Source organism: Saimiri boliviensis, chromosome 21, assembly GCF_048565385.1.
Source record: "Saimiri boliviensis isolate mSaiBol1 chromosome 21, mSaiBol1.pri, whole genome shotgun sequence".
Classification (NCBI taxonomy): domain Eukaryota; kingdom Metazoa; phylum Chordata; class Mammalia; order Primates; family Cebidae; genus Saimiri; species Saimiri boliviensis.
The window spans coordinates 8,398,013-8,419,376 of record NC_133469.1 but is presented as its reverse complement, the minus strand read 5'-3'; the positions used below and the strand labels follow the sequence as shown (position 1 = coordinate 8,419,376).

Below are 21,364 nucleotides of genomic sequence, written 5' to 3'. Positions count from 1 at the left end.
CTCCTGGGTTCAAGCGATTCTTCTGCCTCGGCTTCCCGAGTAGCTGGGACTACAGGCGCATGCCACCACGCCCGGCTAATATTAGTATTTTTAGTAGAACGGAGTTTCACCATGTTGGTCAGGCTGGTGGTCTCGAACTCCTGACCTCGTGATCTGCAGCCCCACCTCCTCGGCTTCCCAAAGTGGTGGGATAACAGGCGTGAGCCACCGCGCCCAGCCAAAACGTAGTAATCTGAAGGGCCCAGCACAGTACATGCGACCCGCGTTCCGAGGAAACGCCACGAGGCCCACGACTCAAACGTTGTGCCTCATTAAGTTACCTACAGCCCCAAACTAGCCCTTCCACGCCGGGCCGCGAGGTGCAGAGGCAGAGGCGTTGTGGACCACAGCGGGCTCCAGGGGCCTCGCGAGGGAGGGAAGGGCTCGCTGCAGGTCCCAGCGATTCCCCCGGAAAGCTAAACTGCAGAGGCGCAGCGTGGACACCCAGGGTCAGACGCCATCTCAGGCCACGCTGGCCCCAGGGAAGCGGGCGGGGGTCCGCTGCGGTGCCTGGGCGCTCAGTGAAGACGCCATGCCGCCACGAAAACGCCCGCGACGCCGTTGCGCGGTGGGGCGAGGCGGGCAGGCCGGATCTGCGAAGCCCGACGAGCCCGGCACCGACTAGCTCCGGCCTTGCTCTGCCTCCCGGGTCTGGCCTCGAGGCTATGGCGAGCCGCGAGCCCTGGGGCCGCCCCAACTCTCTCGGGCCTCAGACCGGGAGGGGAGAGGAAGGCTCCCGAGCTGCGGCTTCCGCGGAAGTCCTCCAGCGGGCTCCGCCACTCTAGCCCGCGCGCGCCCTGCTCGCTAGTGCTCTGGGCCGCGGCCGGTCGCTGGCGCTTCTCCGGCGTTAGGGGGCGCGAGGCCGCGGCAGGGCCGCTCTGGGCCGCGGCGGCCGCTCGACTGCTCCGAGGCGCGGTCCCGACGCGCCCCGCCCCCACCCGCGTTCCCCGGGCAACCTGCGGCCGCCGACATGGACGCGCCGTTGGGCGCCGGGCCGCGGCGGGCTCGCACCAGCCTGGGCGCCGCCGGACCTGTGTCTTCGTGCCGCGCGGCGCGGACCCCGGCGGCACCCTGGGCGCGCTTCTCCGCCTGGCTGGAGTGCGTGTGCGTGGTCACCTTCGACCTGGAGCTGGGCCAGGCGCTGGAGGTGAGCGGGCGTGGGGGCGGGCGGGCAAGGCTGGGCCGCCCGGGGCTGGTCTCGCCTCGCTTGGAACCCGCGGCCGCCCCGCACTGTCCTCGGCCTTCGGCCACCGCCTCCTGGAGGGGCCTTTTCCCCGGGCTCCAGAAGTGTTCCCCAGGCCAAGGAGGGAAGGCGAGTCTCTCGGAGTGGGATCTTGTGTTCACATTGGGATGGAGGAGATAGGGACCCTGCACCTTGCCTAAGCTACATGGTACTCCTTCGGTTTTTCCCTGTAAATATCTCACAACTCTCCCCTCCATTCTCCACCGGAGCAATGACACCTTCATACTCTCAATGGCTCCCGCCAGAGTCCCGGGCTCACCCTCCGACCCGCATCCCATCCCTGAGCCTGGGCAAGGCTGACAGCTCCTTCTGCAACAAAGGTCTCGGATCCGTTTCATTGCTGCCATCGCTGATGTCATTCCCACTCCAGCTGCACCCTAGAATTCATCCTTATGGCTCTCTCTCCTGCTTAAAATCCTGCGGCGCCTCCTTGTTCACCTAGAATCAAATCCAGACCCCAAGGCCCCTGCTTGGCCTTATCCCTCCACCTGCGCCTTGTGGTGGTCTTGCCCTTTAGGGTCTGTTCACTGGCTGTGCCCATGGGCTTTCGATGGGGTCTTCCTGCTGCACGCGGGGCTTCCACCCACCTACCCACACAGGCAGCTTGTCTTCCTCCAGGTGTAGACTCCGGGAGGCCCTGCAGGATAATCTTCTCTGTGTCCTGTGACACACACCACAGAGCTGACCAGCACAGGGGAGGCCCACCTGCAGGGGGAGGGAGGCTTCCCGGCACTGGCCGAATTAACCTCCTGAGAGGTAGTGAGCACTCCATTACTGCACATATCCAAGATGAGGCCAAATTATCACCATCAGGAAAGCCAGTCAGCATGTCTCTGTGGTTGGGAGAGGCTTTCTAAGGCCCTGCTGAACTCCAAGAGGCAACAAGAAGCCTAACGTTTTCTGAACAGAAAAGCATAACTCCAGCACCCTCTGGAGCCCCTCCCACCACACACCATCCCCAGTGGGTGCATGACCTCAAACGGCACCACTGCGTGGGGGCTGAGTACCAAGAGTTGTGGTGATCTGCCCAGTGTTGAGATCCACTTTCTTAGTTCAATACTGTCACCCACATTGCTCCCCACAAGAGAAGTTAAGAGGTTGCTCTTTTTTTCTTTCTTTCTTTTCTTTTTTTTTTTTTTTTTTTGAGACGGAGTTTCGCTCTTGTTACCCAGGCTGGAGTGCAATGGCGCGATCTCGGCTCACCGCAACCTCCGCCTCCTGGGCTCAGGCAATTCTCCTGCCTCAGCCTCCTAAGTAGCTGGGATTACAGGCACCGCGCCACCACGCCCAGCTAGTTTTCTGTATTTTTAGTAGAGACGGGGTTTCACCATGTTGACCAGGATGGTCTCGATCTCTTGACCTCATGATCCACCCGCCTCGGCCTCCCAAAGTGCTGGGATTACAGGCTTGAGCCACCGCGCCCGGCCGTTCTTTCTTTCTTTCTTTTTTTTTTTTTTTTGAGACAGAGTCTCACTCTGTCACCCAGGCTGGAGTGCAATGGCATGATCTCGGCTCACTGCAACCTCCACTTCCCAGGTTCAAGCGATTCTCCAGCCTCAGCCTCCTGAGTAGCTGGGATTACAGGCCCGTGCCACTGTGCCCAGCTAATTTTTGTATTTTTAGTAGAGATGGGGTTTCAGCATTTTGGCCAGGCTGGTCTCGAACTCCTGACCTTGTGATCCACCCTCCTTGGCCTCCCAAAGTGCTGGGTTTACAGGCATGAGCCACCGCGCCCGGCCAGAGGTTGCTCTTTCTTAAGGCATTCTCATGTATCATTTTCTAAAACCCATTCAGAAAGTTATTTCCGAGCTGAGTTAAAGGCTGTGTGTGCTTGGACTCCTTAGCTTTTCCTAAGGGGATGCTCAGCTTGGACTGGGAGCATGCTCAGCTGCTGGGGTGTTAGGGACCCCAGGCGACGGACCTCCGAAACCCTCCGTAGAAGTGACCTGGGCACCTGCAGCTCATTGAGTCTGTGCTGGCAGAGCTGTGGGGTGAGGTGTCCAGCTTGAGAGGGCTTGGGCAGGACTGTGGGATGACGAGTATACAAGTCAGCTAAGGAAAGGGCCTGGCTTCGCCTTCTCAGCTCTTGAAAACTCACCCCTTGGGCTGGGCGCAGTGGCTCCCGCTTGTAATCCCAGCACTTTCGAAGGCTGAGGCAGGATAATCACTTTGAGCCTAGGAGTTCCACACCAGCCTAGGCAACATAGTGAGACCCTGTCTCTTTTTTTATTTATTTTTATTTTTATTCTTATTTTTAAAGGCAAAGTTTTACCATGTTGGTCAGGCTGGTCTTGAACTCCCGACCTCAGGTGATCCTCCTGCCTTGGCATCCAAAGTGCTTGGATTACAGGCGGGAGCCACCACGAGACACTGTCTCTACCAAAAATAAAAATAAATTAGCCAGGTGTGGTGGCTTGCACCTGTAGTTATAGCTACTCAGGAGGCTGAGGCCAGAGGATTGAGCTCAGGAATTCAAGACTGCAGTGAGCCATGATCACCACTGCACTCCAGCCTGGGTGACAGTGAGAACCTGTCTCAAAAACAAAAACAAACAGACAAAAAAGAGTAGGTGCAGTAGCTAATGCCTGTAATCCTAGCACTTTGGGAGCCCAAGGTGGGAGGAGCACTTCAGCCCAGGATTTCTGAACCAGCCTGGTCAGTATAACAAGACCCACAACTCTACAAAAAATACAAAATGAGGCCAGGCTCATTGGCTCACACCTGTAATCCTGACACTTTGGGAGGCCAAGGTGGGTGGATCACCTGAGGTCGGGAGTTCAAGACCAGCCTGACCAGCATGATGAAACCTCGTCTTTATTTAAAAAAAAAAAAAAAAAAAAGAAAGGAAAAAAAAATTAGGCATGGTGGCACACACCTGTAGTCTCAGCTACTTGGGAGGCTGAGGTAGGATAACTGCTTGAGCCCAACTGGAGGTTGACCCTGTTTCTTTTTTTTTTTGAGGCGGAGTTTCGCTCTTGTTACCCAGGCTGGAGTACAATGGGGTGATCTCGGTTCACCGCAACCTCCACCTCCTGGGTTCAGGCAATTCTCCTGCCTCAGCCTCCTGAGTAGCTGGGATTACAGGCACGCGCCACCATGCCCAGCTAATGTTTTGTATTTTTAGTAGAGACGGGGTTTCACCATGTTGACCGGGATGGTCTCGATCTCTCGACCTCATGATCCACCCGCCTCGGCCTCCCAAAGTGCTGGGATTACAGGCTTGAGCCACTGCGCCCGGCCACCCTGTTTCTTAAAAAACAAAAAGAAGGCCAGGCACAGTGGTTCATGCCTGTAGTCCCAGCACTTTGGGAGGCAGAGTCGGGTGGATCACCTGAGGTCAGGAGTTTGAGACCAGCCTGGCCAAGATGGTGAAACCCCATCTCTACTAAAAATACAAAAGTTAGCCAGGCGTGGTGGTGGGCACCTGTAATCCCAGCTACTTGGGAGCCTGAGACAGGAGAATCATTAGAACCCGGGAGGTAGAGGTTGCAGGAGCGGAGATCACGCCACTGCACTCCAATATGGGTGACAGAGAGAGACTGTGTCAGAAAAAAAACAAGAAAAAAAATTTTTTTGAAAGGGAAAATTGGGGCCAGGCACGGTGGCTCACGCCTGTAATCCCAGCACTTTGGGAGGCCGAGGCGGGTGGATCATGAGGTCAAGAGATCGAGACCATCCTGGTCAACATGGTAGAAACCACATCTTTACTAAAAATACAAAAAATTAGCTGGGCATGGTGGCGCATGCCTGTAATCCCAGCTACTCAGGAGGCTGAGGCAGGAGAATTGCCTGAACCCAGGAGGTGGAGGTTGCGGTCAGCTGAGATCGCGCCATTGCACTCCAGCCTGGGTAATAAGAGTGAAACTCTGTCTCAGAAAAAAAAAGGGAGGCCGAGCGCGGTGGCTCAAGCCTGTAATCCCAGCACTTTGGGAGGCCGAGGCGGGTGGATCACGAGGTCAAGAGATCGAGACCATCTTGGTCAACATGGTGAAACCCCGTCTCTACTAAAAATACAAAAAAAATAGCTGGGCATGGTGGTGCGTGCCTGTAATCCCAGCTACTCAGGAGGCTGAGGCAGGAGAATTGCCTGAACCCAGGAGGCGGAGGTTGCGGTGAGCCGAGATCGCGCCATTGCACTCCAGCCTGGGTAACAAGAGCGAAACTCCGTCTCAAAAAAAAAAAAAAAAAAAAAAAGAAAAAAAAGGGAAAATTTATCTCTCCATATCCCAGCTCCCTCCGAAGACTCTGGAGTGAACTCTGGTCAGTTAGAACACCAATTTCACTGTGGCAATCATGCCCTCCCAGGCAGCAACTCCCGTTCTCTTAAATCTTAGGATGCTTTTGTAGTCTTAAGTGTTGAGGACCGCAAAAAGCCTTTTTTAAAAAAATATATATGAGTTATATCTATCAATGTTTACTAGGTGTAAAACCAAGGAAATTAGTTGGGTATGGTAGCACAGGCTTGTAGTTCTAGCTACATGGATGCCTGAGCGCAGGAGTTTTGAGACCAGCCTGAGCATCATAACAAGACCCAGTCTCTACAAAACAGTGTGAAAATCAGCCATGTGTGGTGGTACAGGCCTGTAGTCCCAGTTGCTCAGGAGGCTGAGGTGAAATGGTTGCTTGAGCCCAGGAGGTCAAGGCTGCAATGAGCTGTGTTCCCACCACTGCACTCCAGCCTTCGTGACAGAGTGCGACCTTGTCTCAAAAAACATTTTTGAGAGTTAGAGGGGCTGGGCATAGTGGCACAGTGGCTCACGCCTGTAATCCCAGCACTTTGGGAGGCCAAGGTGGGTGTATCACAAGGTCAGGAGTTCAAGACCAGCCTGGCCAATACGGTGAAACCCTGAGTCTACTAAAATACACAGAAAAATTAACCAGACTTAGTGGTGTGTGCCTATAGTCCCAACTACTCAGGAGGCTGAAGCAGGAGAATCATTTGAACCCGGGAAGTGGAGGTTGCAATGAGCTGCGATTGCGCCACTGTACTCCAGCCTGGGTGACAGGGTGAGACTCCATCTTGGAAAAAAAAAAAAAAAGCAGGGGTTGAGGAAAAGAAAAAAAGAAATAATATAAAAATAGAAAAAAGAAAACTTTAAGAAAATATTTTTAATTGTACGAACCTGAGGAAATTAAAAAATATTCATTACTTCATTGAAAAAATAACATCCTATGTATTAAAATACAACCGTATTTTTCAAAACAAAAATAATTTATTGAGAGGAGTGGCATCTTTTCACACTTCCACAAGCCTTATTAACGTCTGGCCATGCCAGGTGCATTGGCTCACAAAGTAATCTGAGCACTTTGGGAGGCTGAGGCAGGTGGATCTCAAGGTCAGGAGATCGACACCTTCCTGGCTAACATGGTAAAACCCCTTCTCTACTAAAAATACAAAAAATTAGCTGGGTGTCATGGCACGGGCCTGTAGTCCCAGCTGTTCAGGAGGCTGAGACAGGAAAATCGGTTGAACCTGGGAGGTAGAGGTTGCAGTGAGCCGAGATTGCACCACTGCACTCCAGCCTGTGTGACAGAGTGAGACTCTGCCTCAAAATAAAAGAATTAATAAAATGGTCAAATAGAAAACAGCTGGATTTGGCCAGGCGTGGTGGCTCTCGCCTGTAATCCCAGCACTTTGGGAGGCTGAGGCAGGCAGATCACCTGAGGTCAGGAGTTTGAGATCAGCCTGACCAACATGGAACAACCCTGTCTCTACTAAAAAATATAAAATTAGCCGGGCGTGGTGGTGCAGGCCTGTAATCCAAGCTACTCGGGAGGCCGAGGCAGGAGAAACGCTTCAACTGGGGAGGTAGAGGTTGCAGTGAGCCGAAATGGTACCATTGCACTCCAGCCTGGGCAACATGAGTGAAACTCCGTCTCAAAAACAAACAAAAAAACGAGCTGGATTCTCATCAGCACTGCATTCAGCCCACCAGGACAGGGCACACTGCGGCTTCCGGGAGCTACGCTGTACACGAGGGCGAAGATGAGAAGGAGACTCTCGTGTATTGGAAGAGCTTTGACCCCGGGACCACAGGGGTGGCCAGGCCATACCTTGAGAACCACTCCCTGGATGTGCCTTCTCCAAACCAAGCTCCCACCCTGGTCTTACTCCGGGTGACTGGTGACCAGGAGCAGGGACCTGTGCAGGCCGGCTTAGGGGAAAAGGGCAAGACCCTCATGGAACACTGAGCAGGGCACAGCCTGGCCTGGGAGGCCTCCTTGCCCTGAGTGTCAGCTCCGTTGGTCCTCTCACCTTGGTCTGGCTAACCCCGGGTGGCTGACCTCTGGCTTAGCAGTCAGCCCTAGGTTGTACCTGGACCCCAGGGCCACTCCCAAAGAGGGTGAACCTGTGAATGTGGATTTCCCTGGTCAGATATGCTGAGGGACCCCTGGGAATGGGCATGGAGCCCAGAGACCACAAGCGCCTGTGACCGGCAGACCAGATGCAGAGCCTTCAGCTTAGGCAGAGGGTACCTGCCTTTCCTCGGCTCTCAATGCAGACACATGAAGGCTCAGCCTGAGTGGCCGAGTGGCCCTGCCCCTCACAGAGCTATCCCGAGGCCCTCCTGTGGGTCCAGCCTACCCCCACCTCCCCATCATCCTCCTCCTTCTGACCCCTGCTTGGTGCCTATTTAGCTCCCCTCCACCCACCTGTTTAGTAGACCTCACAGACCTCTTCATACGTGCAGCACTGTATGTGGGGAGGGTCTGTTTCGTGCCAGGTGCTGGGAGGCAGAGGGAACCAGGACAAGGTCACTGCCTTAAGGAGACTTACTGTGCATTGGAAGAGACAAATCAGGACCACAGCAGCAAGCCCAGACCAAACAAAAGGGCAGAGCTTTTTTTTTTTTTTTTTTTTTTGAGAAGGAGTTTCGCTCTTGTTACCCAGGCTGGAGTGCAATGGCGCGATCTCGGCTCACCGCAACCTCTAGGGCAGAGCTATTTTAATAGCAAGCAGTCGTGGTGGCTCGTGCCTGCACTCCCAGCACCTCAGGAGGCTGAGGTGGGAGGATCGCTTAAGTCTAGAAGCTCAAGGCTGCAGTGAGCTGATTGTGCCACTGCCCTCCAGCCTGGTCATGGCGCGAGACCCTTTCTCTCAAAAACACAATGGCAGATGTGTTCATCCAGGGCATGGCATTGTTGGGAGGACCCCAGGGTTCAGCTCCTCACCATCTGGGGGCTCAGGGTACACTCTGGAAGAAGCCACATTACAGCCTAAACCCAACTCTGGACAAGTTGGGCAGATGGGATGAGGAGGGCACAGTGTGCAGAGGTCCTCCCAGCAGGCTTCAGACACAGCTCAGGAGACACCGCAGGGCCCACTGGGAATGGAGCCCCTGGGGGCTCCCTACAGTGAAATTGGACCCACTGGGCTGGTCTCCCAGGCCCGCCTGCCCTACCTGTCTTCCAGGTCATTCAGCCTCTACCTAACATCATGTTCTCCCCAACTGTCCACTCCTGGGGGTGCAGGACTTGCCCAGCCGGGCACTCTCCAGGCACTACAGGTGGGGCACAGGCCCTAGCAGGGGGAGGGTGGGTGAAGACAGCCGAGCAGGACGGGGAGAGAGCCTGACAGGAAGCTCCCATCTGGGGCAGGGGTACTGCCAGGTCTGTGTCTGAGCAAAGGCTAGGGTAGCAGCACTGCCAGGGCCCTCTGGCTTGGGGGGTGGTGAGGGAGGTGGGGGAACAGCCAGGTAGGGCCCTGTGATTGTCCCAGGTGAGGGGGGCCTCTGGGTCCCTGAAACACTGCCCCTCTTTTTTTCTTTTTTGAGATGGAGTCTTGCTCTGTTGCCCATGCTGGAGTGCAGTGACTCCATCTTGGCTCAGTGCAACCTCCGCCTCCTGTGTTCAAGCAATTCTCCTGCCCGGCCTCCCAAGTAGCTGGGATTACAAGCGTGCATCACCATGCCTGGCTAATTTTTGTATTTTTAGTAGAGCCAGGGTTTCACCATGTTGGCCAGGCTGATCTCGAACTCCTGACCTCAAGTGATCAGCTTGCCTCAGCCTCCCAAAGTGCTGGGATTAGAGGCATGAGCCACTGTGCCTGGGCAAAGCTCTGCCCTTCTGATGCTGTGAACAGATGTTGGGCTGATAGGGGATTGGGGGCCCAACTACAGTCTGGGCAAGAGGTGGTTGGGTGGCTGTGAGGACCAGGGGTATGAGAAAGGGATCAGGAAGCCCACCCAGTTGTGCTGGCCTCTTACTGAGAGGGTCCTGGGGAGTAAAGAAGCCTCCAGCTGGGAGGGGAGTTGCCTTTGGCCTGGGGCCTGGGGCCTGGAGGACAGAGAGAGGATCCAGTCAGCAAGAAGCCAGGCATTGTAGCCAGAGAAGGTGGTGTGGGGAGGATGCAGCACACTGATGGAGCAGGGAACTGGGGCGAGCCAGCACCATGGTCACTGACCTGCGCCCCACGGATGCTGCAGCTGCTAGGACAGCCCCAGCCCCATGGATGCCATCGGGGGTGTTGCCTCCATGAGCAGATGGCATCACCAAGTGCTCTGTCTTCCCCTGCAGCTGGTGTACCCAAATGACTTCCGGCTCACAGACAAGGAGGTGAGTCCTGGCCCTCTTGGGAATGGACGTGACCCAGGAGTGAGTCGGCCCTCACTGGGTTTTGTATGTTTCAGAAAAGCAGCATCTGCTACCTGTCCTTTCCCGACTCACACTCAGGTAGGCGACCCCACCTTTCCTGGGGCTGGACATGGAACCAGCTGGGAGTCCCTGTAGCCCAGACCAGGGGCATCACAGCTGCCTGCAGTGCACAGAATGCCGCAGGGTGGGCAGCACCAGCCCCGTGCCCATGCAGCATAGGCGCCCAGGTCCCTGTGTTGCAGCAGGGCAGCCAGGTCCCTAGGTACATGTGGAAGGGGTGTATCTGGGCAGAGGGACCAGCAGTCAGTCTTCTACACCCCACATAGTGGCCACCAGGAGCAGGGCCCCCCTCCCGCTCCCACCCAGGGGCACAGGCATCCTGGTTTTCCGTCTCAAGCAGGTCGAGCCAATCTCCCAGAGAAGTTGAAGGTGCTTCTCTGTGAAAATATATATATATATATATTTTTTTTTGAGATGGAATCTCGCTCTGTTGCCAGGCTGGAGTGCAGTGGCATGATCTCAGCTCACTGCAACCTCTGCCTCCTGGGTTCAAGTGATTCTCCTGCTTCAGCCTCCTGAGTAGCTGGGACTACAGGCTCCCTCCACCACACCTGGCTAATTTTTTTGTATATTTAGTAGAGACAGAGTTTCACCATGTTGGCCAGGATGGTCTCGATCTCTTGACCTTGTGATCTGCCCACCTTGACCTCCCAAAGGGCTGGGATTACAGGCATGAGCTACCATACCCAGCCCTTGTGTAAATATATTCTAAGACCCTAGGTGCTGGGCGTACAGGAGTCAGAATAGGAGCCCGTTGGGAAACAGACCCCTTGGGTTGGGCATTCTTTCTGGGGCATTTTATCAGCAGAGTCCAGGCTCACAGAGCCCTTGCCCCAGGTCCCCAGCTCCAGGGCCTGCAGGAGAGGCTCCTGGCTCTGACTCACATGGTGGGGCTGCCCCTTTTCAGGCTGCCTTGGAGACACTCAGTTCAGCTTCCGCATGCGCCAGTGTGGAGGGCAGAGGAGCCCCTGGCATGCCAACGACAGGCACTACCACAGCAGGGCCCCCGTGACGCTGCAGGTAAGCACTGGGCTGCCTCTCTGACCTGCTTCTCCTCCCCTGCTCTCCATGGGCCCTGCCAGGGTCTGGCTGGTGTGAGAAGCCCCTTCAGAGTGCCTGGGCCCTGTGTGGCAGGAGAGGAGCTGGCCAGGCCCCACTGGTCCTGCAGTCCTAGGCACCAGCCCCAACTGAGGATGGGCCAGCTCTTCCAGGGTCTCTCCAGGGTCCTTCGGACTTTTCCTTGGCACCACACATCCGTGGCTGGGCATCTGCTTAGTTGAACAGGGGCCCACGCTGGTCTCCCAGGGCTCCCAGCCTCCGAAGCTCCTCTCCACTATGCCATCTGATTATGGGCTGTATCAGCAGGGGTTTTACACACCTTCTGAGCCCTAGACCTCCCAGCCTGCCTCTGCCTTGGTGGCCAGAGGGCAATGACAGCAGCTCTAGGAGCCGCCTGGTTCTCCAGGCTCCCATCTGCCGCAGTTCCTGCCTATTTCTTGCCACTCGCAGCCCTGGGCCGGGTGGTCTGGGTGGGGCATGGCCTGGCTAACACCTTGCTCCTTCCAGAGGGAGCCAGCACACTACTTTGGCTACGTGTACTTCAGGCAGGTGAAGGACAGCTCTGTGAAGAGGGGCTACTTCCAGAAGGTGAGTCACTGGGCTACCGAGCCGGTGCCTTGGAGAGGCAGGAGCTGGCAGGCAGCAGGAGGGACTGGGGGGCAGGCAAGGGGTCCTGAGCCTCCAGCAGTGTCCACTCCTCCTGCAGCGCCACCTGGGCTGTGTCTAGCTCTCCTTGCGTCCCCCCTGCCCTGTCCTTGCCTGGCAGCACCCGAGGCCCTTCTGTCCTGGTCCAAGGTGTTCCTGCCCCTCCCTGCTGGCTGGTTGGTCATCACACTGTCAGGGTTAGGATAGCCCAGCCTGGAAGCCATACACCGACAGTGAAAGCTGCTCAGTCCCAGGGAGATCATTCCAGAAATCCTGGGCACCATGCATTTCCCCCCAAAGGCCCTAGGGTCCCCCCACCGTTGGCCGCCACCCAGGGAGTTCGGTGTTGGGTTTTCTCCTAATAATCTGGGGTCTGAGGCTGTTGAGGCAGCTGTCCTGTGGAGTTCGGTGTTGGGTTTTCTCCTAATAACCTGGGGTCTGAAGCTGTTCGGGCCAGCTGTCCTGTGGAGCTGGTGGGATGTACTACCCGGGCCAGCTCCAGGTAAGCTTGGCTTCAGGGGTCTCTGTGGGCTCCTGAGTGGCTGAGATGAGGCCTGGTGCTGGGGCCCTCTGACTAGGCCTGTGACCCCACAGTCTTTGGTGCTGGTGTCCCGCCTACCCTTTGTCCGGCTGTTCCAGGCACTGCTAAGCCTGATCGCTCCCGAGTACTTTGATAAACTGGCACCCTGCCTGGAAGCAGGTGAGTGGCCGTCAGGCGTGCCCATCGCAGTCTCATCATCCCAGCTGTGGCCCCTGGTGGGCACGGCAGCAGCCTCTCCTTGGGGAGGAAACTGACGCTAGCTACTGTATCCACAGTGTGCAGCGAGATCGACCAGTGGCCGGTGCCCTTGCCGGGGCAGACCCTGAACCTACCTGTCATGGGTGTTGTCGTACAGGTGAGAGCCCGCTGGCTGGGGAGCAGACTCTGCAGGTGTGTGGGGATGCCTTGCTCCCTCCGGCAACTGCTCCCTCCTTCCCCAGGTGCACATCCCAGCCAGGGTGGACAAGTCCGAGTCCAGTCCTCTGAAGCAGTGTGACCAAGAGGTGGGAGCTGAGGTGGGGGCTGAGCCGAGAGAGCTGGGCTTCACGCGACTTGAGTCCTGCTCCTGGGCTGGATGGTCACATCTGCCTCCCTGGTCCACCCTGTGGGGTTGTGAAACCCAGGCAAAGCCATAGGCTGTGTCTTGGTGTAGGGCTGGACGCTCCCCACCCTCTCCTGTGCTGTGAGACAGGGGCTGCTTGGGGCCCAAGAGGTGCCCGCCTTGCCTTGGCCCTGACCTACCCTCTCCTCTTCTCAGAACCTGCTGCCAGCCCCAATGGTTCTTCCTAGTGTCCATGAGCTGGACCTGTTCAGGTGAGCCCCTTAGGGTGCTGCACACTTCTTTGGGGGAGCTCAGCTGTGTGTGCATATGCGTGTATGTGTGTGTGTGTGTGCATGTGTGTGTGTGCGCGTGTGTGTGTGCATGTGTGTGCAAGTGCATGTGTGTGTGCCTGAGTGTGCGTGTGTGCGTGAGTACACCTGTGTACATGAGTGCCTGCGTATGTATGAGTGCATGTGTGTGCATGTGTGTGCGAATGCATGTTTGTGCACGTGAGTGCATGTGTGCGCTTGTGTGTGCGAATGCATGTTTGTGCACGTGAGTGCATGTGTGTGCAGAAGTGTATGTGTGTGCACGAGTGCATGTGCGCATGTGTGTTCATGTTCATGTGAGTGCATGGGTGCATGTATGTGAGTGTACGTGTGCATACATATGTGCATGTGTATGTATGGCCAATGCCATGTGGGGACTGCCCAAGAGAGGCACTGCTCATCTTGAGTAACCCTTGAGGCAGTTCCGCAAGGAAGAAAGGAGAATTGTGCAGAAGAGGAAGCAAGTGCCCACATGTCTGCAGCCAGCGGAAATGGGCACAGTGGGCAGGAGGTTCTAGAAGACAGGTGTCAAGAAGAGGCTGTCAGGAGAGATTCAGTGCCTGAGGCCACTCTCTCTGCCTCTGGGCGAGTCTGCAAGGGGGCCTGGGCCTTGAGACCATCCTGCTCTGTGCTGGGCCCAGCAGGAGCCAGGGCTGCACTTGGAGTGGGCACAGAGTGACTGCAGGGGTCTGGCCAGATACGCTCCCCAGCCCAGGTCAGCAGCCCCTGTCCTGGCTCTGGGGCTGTTTCAGGACTGCTGGTCCCTCACAGGTTGGTCCAGGTTGAGTCCCCCATTCCTGGGGCCAGGCCTAACACAGGTAAACTATCAGAGCTTGGGGTGGCCATGGCAACCCAAGACACTCTCACATATTCAGAAATCTGTCTTCATCCTGGGGCAGTGTGCCGCGTTCACCAGTGCCTGGGTCTGGGCCAGCCTGGGCAAACGGGTGGGAGAGCAGGACCAGGGCCAGGAGTCTCAGCCCTGCCTGACCTCCCGGATCATCCTGCCCGGCGCCAGGTGCTTCCGGCCTGTGCTGACTCACGTGCAGACACTGTGGGAGCTCATGCTCCTTGGGGAGCCCCTGCTGGTCCTGGCACCCTCGCCCGACGTGTCCTCGGAGATGGTGCTGGCCTTGACCAGGTACCGCCTTGCCTCGGTCCTGGCTGGGGGTGCTGGACCATCTTGGCTGTGCCTGGGCCACCCCTGCCTCACCTGCTCCTGCTGCCCCTGCCCACAGCTGCCTGCAGCCCCTGAGGTTCTGCTGCGACTTCCGTCCTTACTTCACCATCCATGACAGTGAGTTCAAGGAGTTTACCACACGCACGCAGGCCCCGTAAGTGCCGCCTCCACCCTGCTGCCCTCGCCCTCACTCCACCTCCTCGGGCCTCTGTCTCTGCCTCTTCTCTCTCTCTCTCTCGCTCTCTCTCTCTCTCTCTCTAGACCAAACGTGGTCCTGGGAGTTACAAACCCTTTCTTTATCAAAACACTCCAGCACTGGCCCCACATCCTCCGAGTTGGGGAGCCCAAGATGTCAGGTAAGGCTCCTGGGGAGGTGCAGGGAGTGGTGCTGAGAAGCCTCATTGAGTGCGGGACCTCAGAGCCTGTGGGAATGGCCAGAGCTGTGGGCACTGAGGCCTGGCCACCGGCGTGTCTCCTAGGAGACCTGCCTAAGCAAGTCAAACTGAAAAAGCCTTCAAGGTTGAAGACTCTGGACACCAAGCCAGGTCTGTGCTCCCCTAGACCTGGAGCCCCTCCACTGCGGAGAAGCCTGTCTTGTATCTGGCAGGTCTCCCGGGTGGGGCAGCCAGGCCTCCAGGCCACTGAGTCCTAGAAGAGGACTCAGCGGCAGAGCTCAGAATCCTCAGGGGGAGGGGGCGATCTCTTCAGCGGGTCTCTGTCTGGGGTGGGGCAGGTGAGGTTTTTCAGGTGCAGCCAAGGCCATGGGGCTGCAGGCAGATGAGACCCCACCCTGGCTTCTCTGTGGGGTGCAGGAGTGTGGGAGGGAGCCCCTCAAAGGGCAGGGTGCCAGCTGTGCCCTCCCGCCAGGCCTCTACACCGCTTACACAGCCTACCTCCACCGAGACAAGGCGCTGCTCAAACGGCTGCTCAAGGTATGGGCTGGTGTGGTGGGGGCTGGGGATGCAGGGAGCCTGGTGTGGTGTGAGGCACAGTGAGGGCCTCGCCCCCTTCCCTGCAGGGCGTGCAGAAGAAGCGGCCGTCAGATGTGCAGAGCGCCCTGCTGCGGCGGCACCTCCTGGAACTCACACAGAGCTTCATCATCCCCTTGGTGAGGCATGGGGCTGGGGGGCACAGGCCTGGGGGGTATGGGGCTGGAGGGGCACAGGGCTGGGGGGCACGGGGCTGGGGGAGCACGGGGCTTTGGGGCATGGGGCTGGGGGGCACAGGCCTGGGGGGTATGGGGCTGGAGGGGCACAGGGCTGGGGGGCACGGGGCTGGGGGAGCACGGGGCTTTGGGGCATGGGGCTGGGGGGCACAGGCCTGGAGGGCATGGGGCTTTGGGGCATGGGGCTGGGGGGCACGGGGCTGGGGGAGCACAGGGCTTTGGGGCATGGGGCTGGGGGAGCATGGGACTGGGGTAGCACGGGGCTTTGGGGCATGGGGCTGGAGTGCACAGGGCTGGGGGGCACGGGGCTGGGGTGTATGGGTCCATAGGCTCACTCCCCTCCCTTCCCCACCCAGGAGCACTACATGGCCAGCCTCATGCCCCTGCAGAAGAGCATCACGCCTTGGAAGGTGGGGGTTCCAGGGGGGTCCAGGGAGTGCGGGTTCCATCCTCACCCACAGGAGGGAAGGTCTGGAGCAGATGGGGCAGGAGGCCGTGGCTGTGCAGGAGCCATAAGGCTCCAGGCTGTCATGTTTGTGAAACTGGGGGCCGCAGGGCAGGAGGCGGACAGGACCCTTGGAGGGGCTTGGGGCCTGTTCCTGGGAAGGGCTCTCCGGGATCTGTGCCAGGTAGGGTGGGGGCTGGGGGTCTTCAGGTGTGGTGAAGAGTGTGTCTGTGAAGCATGTCGGGTACAGGCCTGTGAGTTCCCACGTGCTGGCCCCCACCCCTTCTCAGACTCCCCCTCAGATCCGCCCCTTCAGCCAGGATGACTTCCTGCGGAGCCTGGAACATGCCGGGCCCCAGCTCACCTGCATCCTCAAGGGCGACTGGCTGGGTCTCTACAGGTGGGTGGACGGTGGGTGCAGGTGGCCTGTGCCCCCCGCCATGGTCCACAGGGTCATCCCATGGCCCCTGCCTGTCACTCCCCACAGGCGGTTTTTCAAGTCCCCCCATTTTGATGGCTGGTACCGGCAGCGGCACAAGGAGATGGCCCTGAAGCTGGAGGCCCTGCACCTTGAGGCTATTTGTGAGGCGGTGAGGGAGGCTGGGGATTGGGGGTGCAGAGCATGGTGGGGTGGGCACAGGCCCAGGGCAGGGGAGGGCCTTGCTGACAGCAGACCCCATCTTACTCTGTAGAACATTGAGACCTGGATGAAAGACAAGTCTGAGGTGGAGGTCGTGGACCTGGTCCTGAAACTTCGTGAGAAGCTGGTAAGATGCCTCCCGGCCTTGTCCCAGTGCCACTGGCCTGGCACGGAGCTTTGCCTGCCCTGACCGCTGCTGCCCTACAGGTGCGGGCTCAGGGCCACCAGCTCCCTGTGAAGGAGGCAACGCTGCAGCGGACCCAGCTGTACATCGAGATGGTCATCGGCTCCCTGCCCAAGGACCTGCAGGCCGTCCTGTGCCCTCCCTAGGACAGAGCCAAGGGCCATGGTCCCAGGAGCCTAGGTCTGCCTGAGCCTCCCTCTCCCCAGTGGCCACGGCACTGGGCCAAGCACGTGCTCCCCTTCCTTGGCCCCCCGCCCAGACTGCAGACTCCCCTTCCTGCACCACCATTGTCTCAGCAGTAAAGGCGACATTTGGAACCACAGCATGACCCTGACCATAGGGATTATGCGCAGGCTGAGCCTTGCCTCCTCCTGGGCCCCACCTGGACTCTGCAGACCGCAGGCTGGGCCGCTGGGCTGGGGCGGGGACAGGCTGGGAGCCCTCACTGATATGGGTGTGTCTACTGTCTGCCCCTCCAGTGCCCATCTGTTGGCCCCCAAACCCCCTGCCCTGTGTGTGGTGCTCCTTTCAGCCCGACAGACTGCCCAGGACAGGAGGGACCCTCTCCCGACACAGCCACCCACCCCTGTCTTGTCTGGGGATGAGAGGGTGCTTTGCACATAGTCATCAACTCAAGAAGGGGAGAGATGGCTTTGCAGTGTTAAGAGTTCTGCCCACCACCCCTAGTGCCCCTCTGGGCCCCCACCTACCTGGCGCTGTGGTTTGTTTGGTGGTAGGGGGTGGGCAGGGGGCCATGTGGGGCCCAGTGCCTCTGCTAGGAGAGCTGGCTCAGCCTGGCCCTCGGAGGGTCCACAGCACCTTCTTGGCTCCCAGTCCTGGAGCCCCCACCAGGTGCCAGCTCCGTGCTCCCTCCTGAGAGGTGGACAGGGTCCCTGTTGTCTGTGTGTGTCCGTCCATCCCCACATGCAGCCAAGGTGCGCTGGACTCTGGCCTGACCCTGCCTCTGGCTGGAGCTGCGTGTCTCCCTTTCCTTGGTAAGAGCCACCTCTGGGTCATGTGCACCCCCATATGATACCTGCAGGCACTGAGCCCTGTGATGTACGGTGCTGACAGCACTGTCAGGGCTCCAGACCGCCAAGCCCCACTCAGCATCACACACTGTGTGCCTGGGGATAGGTCCCCTGACCACTCAGACCCTCACTTCTCATCTGAGAGTTCCAGAGATCCATGCAGTTGCCTGATGGTGCTGGGAGGGCCCGGGCCCACCCATGGAGACTGGGCCTTGTGCCCTGCAAGGCCAGGCTGGTGCTGGCCAGGGGACACAGGGCTGGAGCAGGGACTTTTCATTTTCTTCTGAGGCCCCCATTCAGTGTGACGTACTGTGTGCGTTCTCATTGGTGCTCTCAGACCCCAGCTTCTAGCGAGGCGGTGGACACCCAGGCTTCAGTGCAGGGTGTGACTGAGCCACGAGGACTCTGGGCAGGTGTCAGGCACCAGGTCGTTCTCAGAACTTGGTCCATGTTGACTTGTCCAGCCTGACTACAGCCCAGGACAGCCTGTCCCTGTCCCCATTCGACAGACAAGGACACAGGCAGTGGGGAGGCTGACAAGGGGACTGTTCAGCCCAGATGTCTGGTGCAGGGTCCCAGGACATGGCCACATTAAACAGAGCACGTAGAGGCTGAGGCAGCAAATCCGTTCTGTGGCACTGGCAAGCCGGGGCCCGAGGGTGAGAAAGGTCCTGGCCCCAGATGCAGCTTGGCCTGCCCCTACTGTGGCATGGGGCGGCCTCCCTGCTGAAGGCTTGGTCTCTAGCAGGTCTGCAGAGATGCTGGCACTTCCTGTGTGGCCAGCTGGAATGTGACCTCTGTAAGATGGGACCTGGAGGACAGTGCAGGCCCTGCCGTCAGCTGCCCTCCATCAGCGCCTTCTGCAGAAGTCCCGTGCTCATCCCAGCCCCCTGAGGACCATCACATCAAGGTGTCAGGGCAGCTTGGGAAGAGGACCCACTCTTCTCAACTGTGACCCGATTTGGGGAGTGCACCCCACGTGCCAAGCAGCCTGTGCTTCCCCATACCACAGTCTGGTCTCCCTTGGCTTTCTGAGGGCTGCAGGGGAGGGGTTTCAGGCTGGTCTCTGAGAAGCCCCCAGGGACCCTGGCCACTGTCTGTCCAGAAATGCACAACCAGATTTCCCTGGAGGGTTCTGGTGAGGCCACGTAGCAGGGAGGAAAGCTTGGTGGGCACCAGGCCAGGTGGGAACATTGCACTGGGCAAAAGCCCAGGCTGAGGTAGAGGGTACTGTCCCTCTTCCTCAGGGCCTGTCCCTGCCTGTGCAGAAGAGCCTCAGGGTGGAATGTGGCCTGAGGTACGAAGTGAAGAGGGAGGAAGGTCCAGACTGCTCTACCCCTGGCCAGAGTGCCAGCCCCCACAGGCAAGAGGGCCTGTGCTGGGCAGAACTTAGCTGGCCAGGATGAGGACTGCTGTGGTCACTGAGGCCTCCCGAAGGACGGGGACCACAGGATTTAGAGGGTGGAGAGGGCTAGGAGCAGGCTGGAGTGGGCCTGGGGGCTGAGGGTGCACACAGGGCCTGCTCAGGGACAGGAAGGACAGCTGCTCACCCTAAGCTTCCTGTCGGCTATTTAAAGACTCCCTTTTAGTCTAGAATAGTGGCCTTCCCACGGTTTGGCTATTAAAACGTCCTTTTGTGACACAGTGCTTGTCTTTTAACTTCTTTTTTTGATAAAAAGTTGGCAGCCTTGTCAGACCCTGGTAATTTTGGGGTCCCCTTCAGCGAGGGGGATGGTAGCTGAGATGTGGATTGTGGTTCAAGGCCCAAGGGAATAAGTGGGCAGGAACCAGGCCTGGCTGTTGGAGGGTGGGAGAAGGCAGACGCAGACGAAAGCTCTAAGTCAGACAGGAGGAGGTTGTCAGGATGTGGCCGGGCAGATCCCAGGTCAGGTTGGGGAAGCAGAGGAGGAGGGGATGCCTGGATCAGGGACAAGAGGAAGCCAATGGCAAGGTCCTTCAAGGTCCTTGGTCCCGGCAGGTCTGGGTGGAAGGTGGGCCCCAGGGAGGGGCGCCTCAGGGTGGGAGGGAGGCCGAGGGCTTGGGGAATGCTTCTGTCTCCTGCTCAGCACATCCAGTCCTGGGAGAGCAGTGGGGGCACCCTCCAAGGAATAGCCCTGCAGAGGGTTCTCCATCTCTTCTCAAGTCCAGGGAACACCAGGAGCATTGGGGCCTAGGATGCCAGAAGTGGGGCAGCTCTGTCCCAGAAACCAGAACCCCCAGAAGGAGGTCTAAGTCCACCCACCACCACATCCTGAAGGACCAGTGTGGGGTCCTGGGTGCCGTGTACTGAGGTGCTGCTGGGAGGTCAAGGATGTGCTGGGAGGCGTCTTCAGGTGCCTGGCTTCCCTGGGAAGGTTGAGGGCCTGAGACCCCTGGGAATGGTTTCTCTGGGGAAGTTGAGGGGCTGAGACCCCTGGGAAAGGGCCAAGGTCCAGCAGCCCCCACCTCTCAAGCCCCCACCCCTGAAAGCTGCAGGGGAGTGGCTGGCCTGCTCTCAGTCTTCGGTGAGGATATGGTGCCTTCCCATCTCAACTGGCAGGGACCCTCAGAGATGTTCCTCTAGCTGGGCAGGAGCACTCCCATAACGTCGTCCTCTAGCACCAAGCGCTGGGCTCCCCTCAAGCCTGCAGGGCTCCTTGTGCATGGGTCGGTGGGTGGGGGAGCTCAGGCCAAGGCCTCTTCTGGGACAGCGATGTTTTGGGCAGGGCGCTGCCCTGGAGGAACCTGGGTCTCAAGTGGCAGAAACTGGGTCTGGGGTGGCCGAACCTATCCAACCACGCTGTAGCCACTGGACCAGGGTGGCGTGGGGGGGCGCGCGGGGAGCGCAGGCCCGCCCCTCCCCTCCCTTCCCATTCACCCCTTCCCTCCCCTCCCGTCTCTTTCTCCCCCACTTCCCGTCTCCTACCCTCCCTTCCCGTTCTCATCTGCCCTCCCCTCCCTCTATCCCTCCTCCTCTCCCTCTTCCCTCTCCCCCCCTTCTCCTGTTCTCCCCTCCCTCCCCTCAACACGCTCGTCGGGGGCGGGGCAGGCAGCTCCCGCGCGCTCCGGCCCCTCCTTGGCCACACAAAGGCCCCGTCTCCATGGCAGCAGCGCGGGCCAGAGCGCAGCGCCGAGCGCGGCCCGGGCGCCATCGAGCCTCGGCGGCGGACGTGCAGGTACTGAGCTCGCGGGACAGGGCTGCGGGAAACGTCGCGCTGGGCAGGGGAGGCTTCGCCGTCAGCTCCGCTCCACCCGGGCCTGCCGCGCTCGGGCCTGGGCACCTGCGGCAGCTGCGGCTCCGCGGAGGGTTCCTGGGGCCTGGGCCCCGTCCGTCTGTCTATCCCGCGAGGCCCGGGCCGCTCCTGCCCCACGCCCTTTCCCGTGGGGACTCGGGGGACGGGCCTGGCCGGCGGGGCCTCCGTGTCGCTCTGGAGCCGCATCGGATCCCTCTTCCGCCTCTGCCCCTCACTTTTCAGCCACCGAGCTCCGTGCGCCGAGCGGAGATAGTCCCCGCGGTGCGGGCGCTCCGGACTGGCCCCAGGCTCGGCGGCACCGGCACCTGGCTTTGCCCGAGCTCCCGGGGGCCCGACACGCACCCCTAGGGCCTGCTTGGCGCAGGGGGACCAGGGCAGAGAGCACCCGCACCTGGCGAGACCCAACGGCCTGGGCCTCCTCGCGGTTCCTGGGG

The 21,364-nt window shown here is 59.0% G+C and overlaps 2 protein-coding genes across 12 annotated transcripts in view; both read left to right on the top strand.

Moving 5' to 3' along the window:
- The first annotated feature begins 883 nt into the window (after positions 1–883).
- DENND6B (DENN domain containing 6B) lies at positions 884–19,341 on the top strand. Of its 9 annotated transcripts, none has more exons than XR_005577672.2 (20): positions 886–1,186; positions 9,800–9,838; positions 9,913–9,955; positions 10,845–10,957; positions 11,504–11,584; positions 12,236–12,341; positions 12,458–12,537; positions 12,623–12,685; positions 12,940–12,995; positions 14,071–14,193; positions 14,291–14,386; positions 14,494–14,777; positions 15,100–15,164; positions 15,251–15,340; positions 15,754–15,807; positions 16,133–16,242; positions 16,330–16,432; positions 16,535–16,609; positions 16,690–17,661; positions 18,446–19,341. XR_005577672.2 is itself a non-coding variant. In XM_074391074.1 (20 exons), exons 1-19 carry the CDS (start codon positions 1,010–1,012, stop codon positions 16,810–16,812), a joined length of 1,881 nt encoding a protein of 626 aa, XP_074247175.1. In that variant the 5' UTR covers positions 886–1,009; the 3' UTR covers positions 16,813–16,846; positions 18,454–19,341. The 9 variants fall into 9 exon arrangements, 8 of the variants coding, with proteins under 8 accessions (XP_074247176.1, XP_039319134.1, XP_074247175.1 ...); XM_074391074.1 differs by having other exon boundaries at positions 16,690–16,846; positions 18,454–19,341; XM_039463199.2 differs by having other exon boundaries at positions 16,690–16,846.
- Positions 19,342–20,749: 1,408 nt separating this feature from the next.
- Positions 20,750–21,364, top strand: part of PLXNB2 (plexin B2) — a 31,967-nt gene continuing 31,352 nt past the window's right edge. For all 3 annotated transcript variants that reach the window (XM_010343352.3, XM_074391065.1, XM_074391066.1), the window contains exon 1: positions 20,750–20,852. The gene's annotated coding sequence lies outside the window, so the exon portion shown is untranslated. The remainder of the gene's footprint in view (positions 20,853–21,364) is intronic.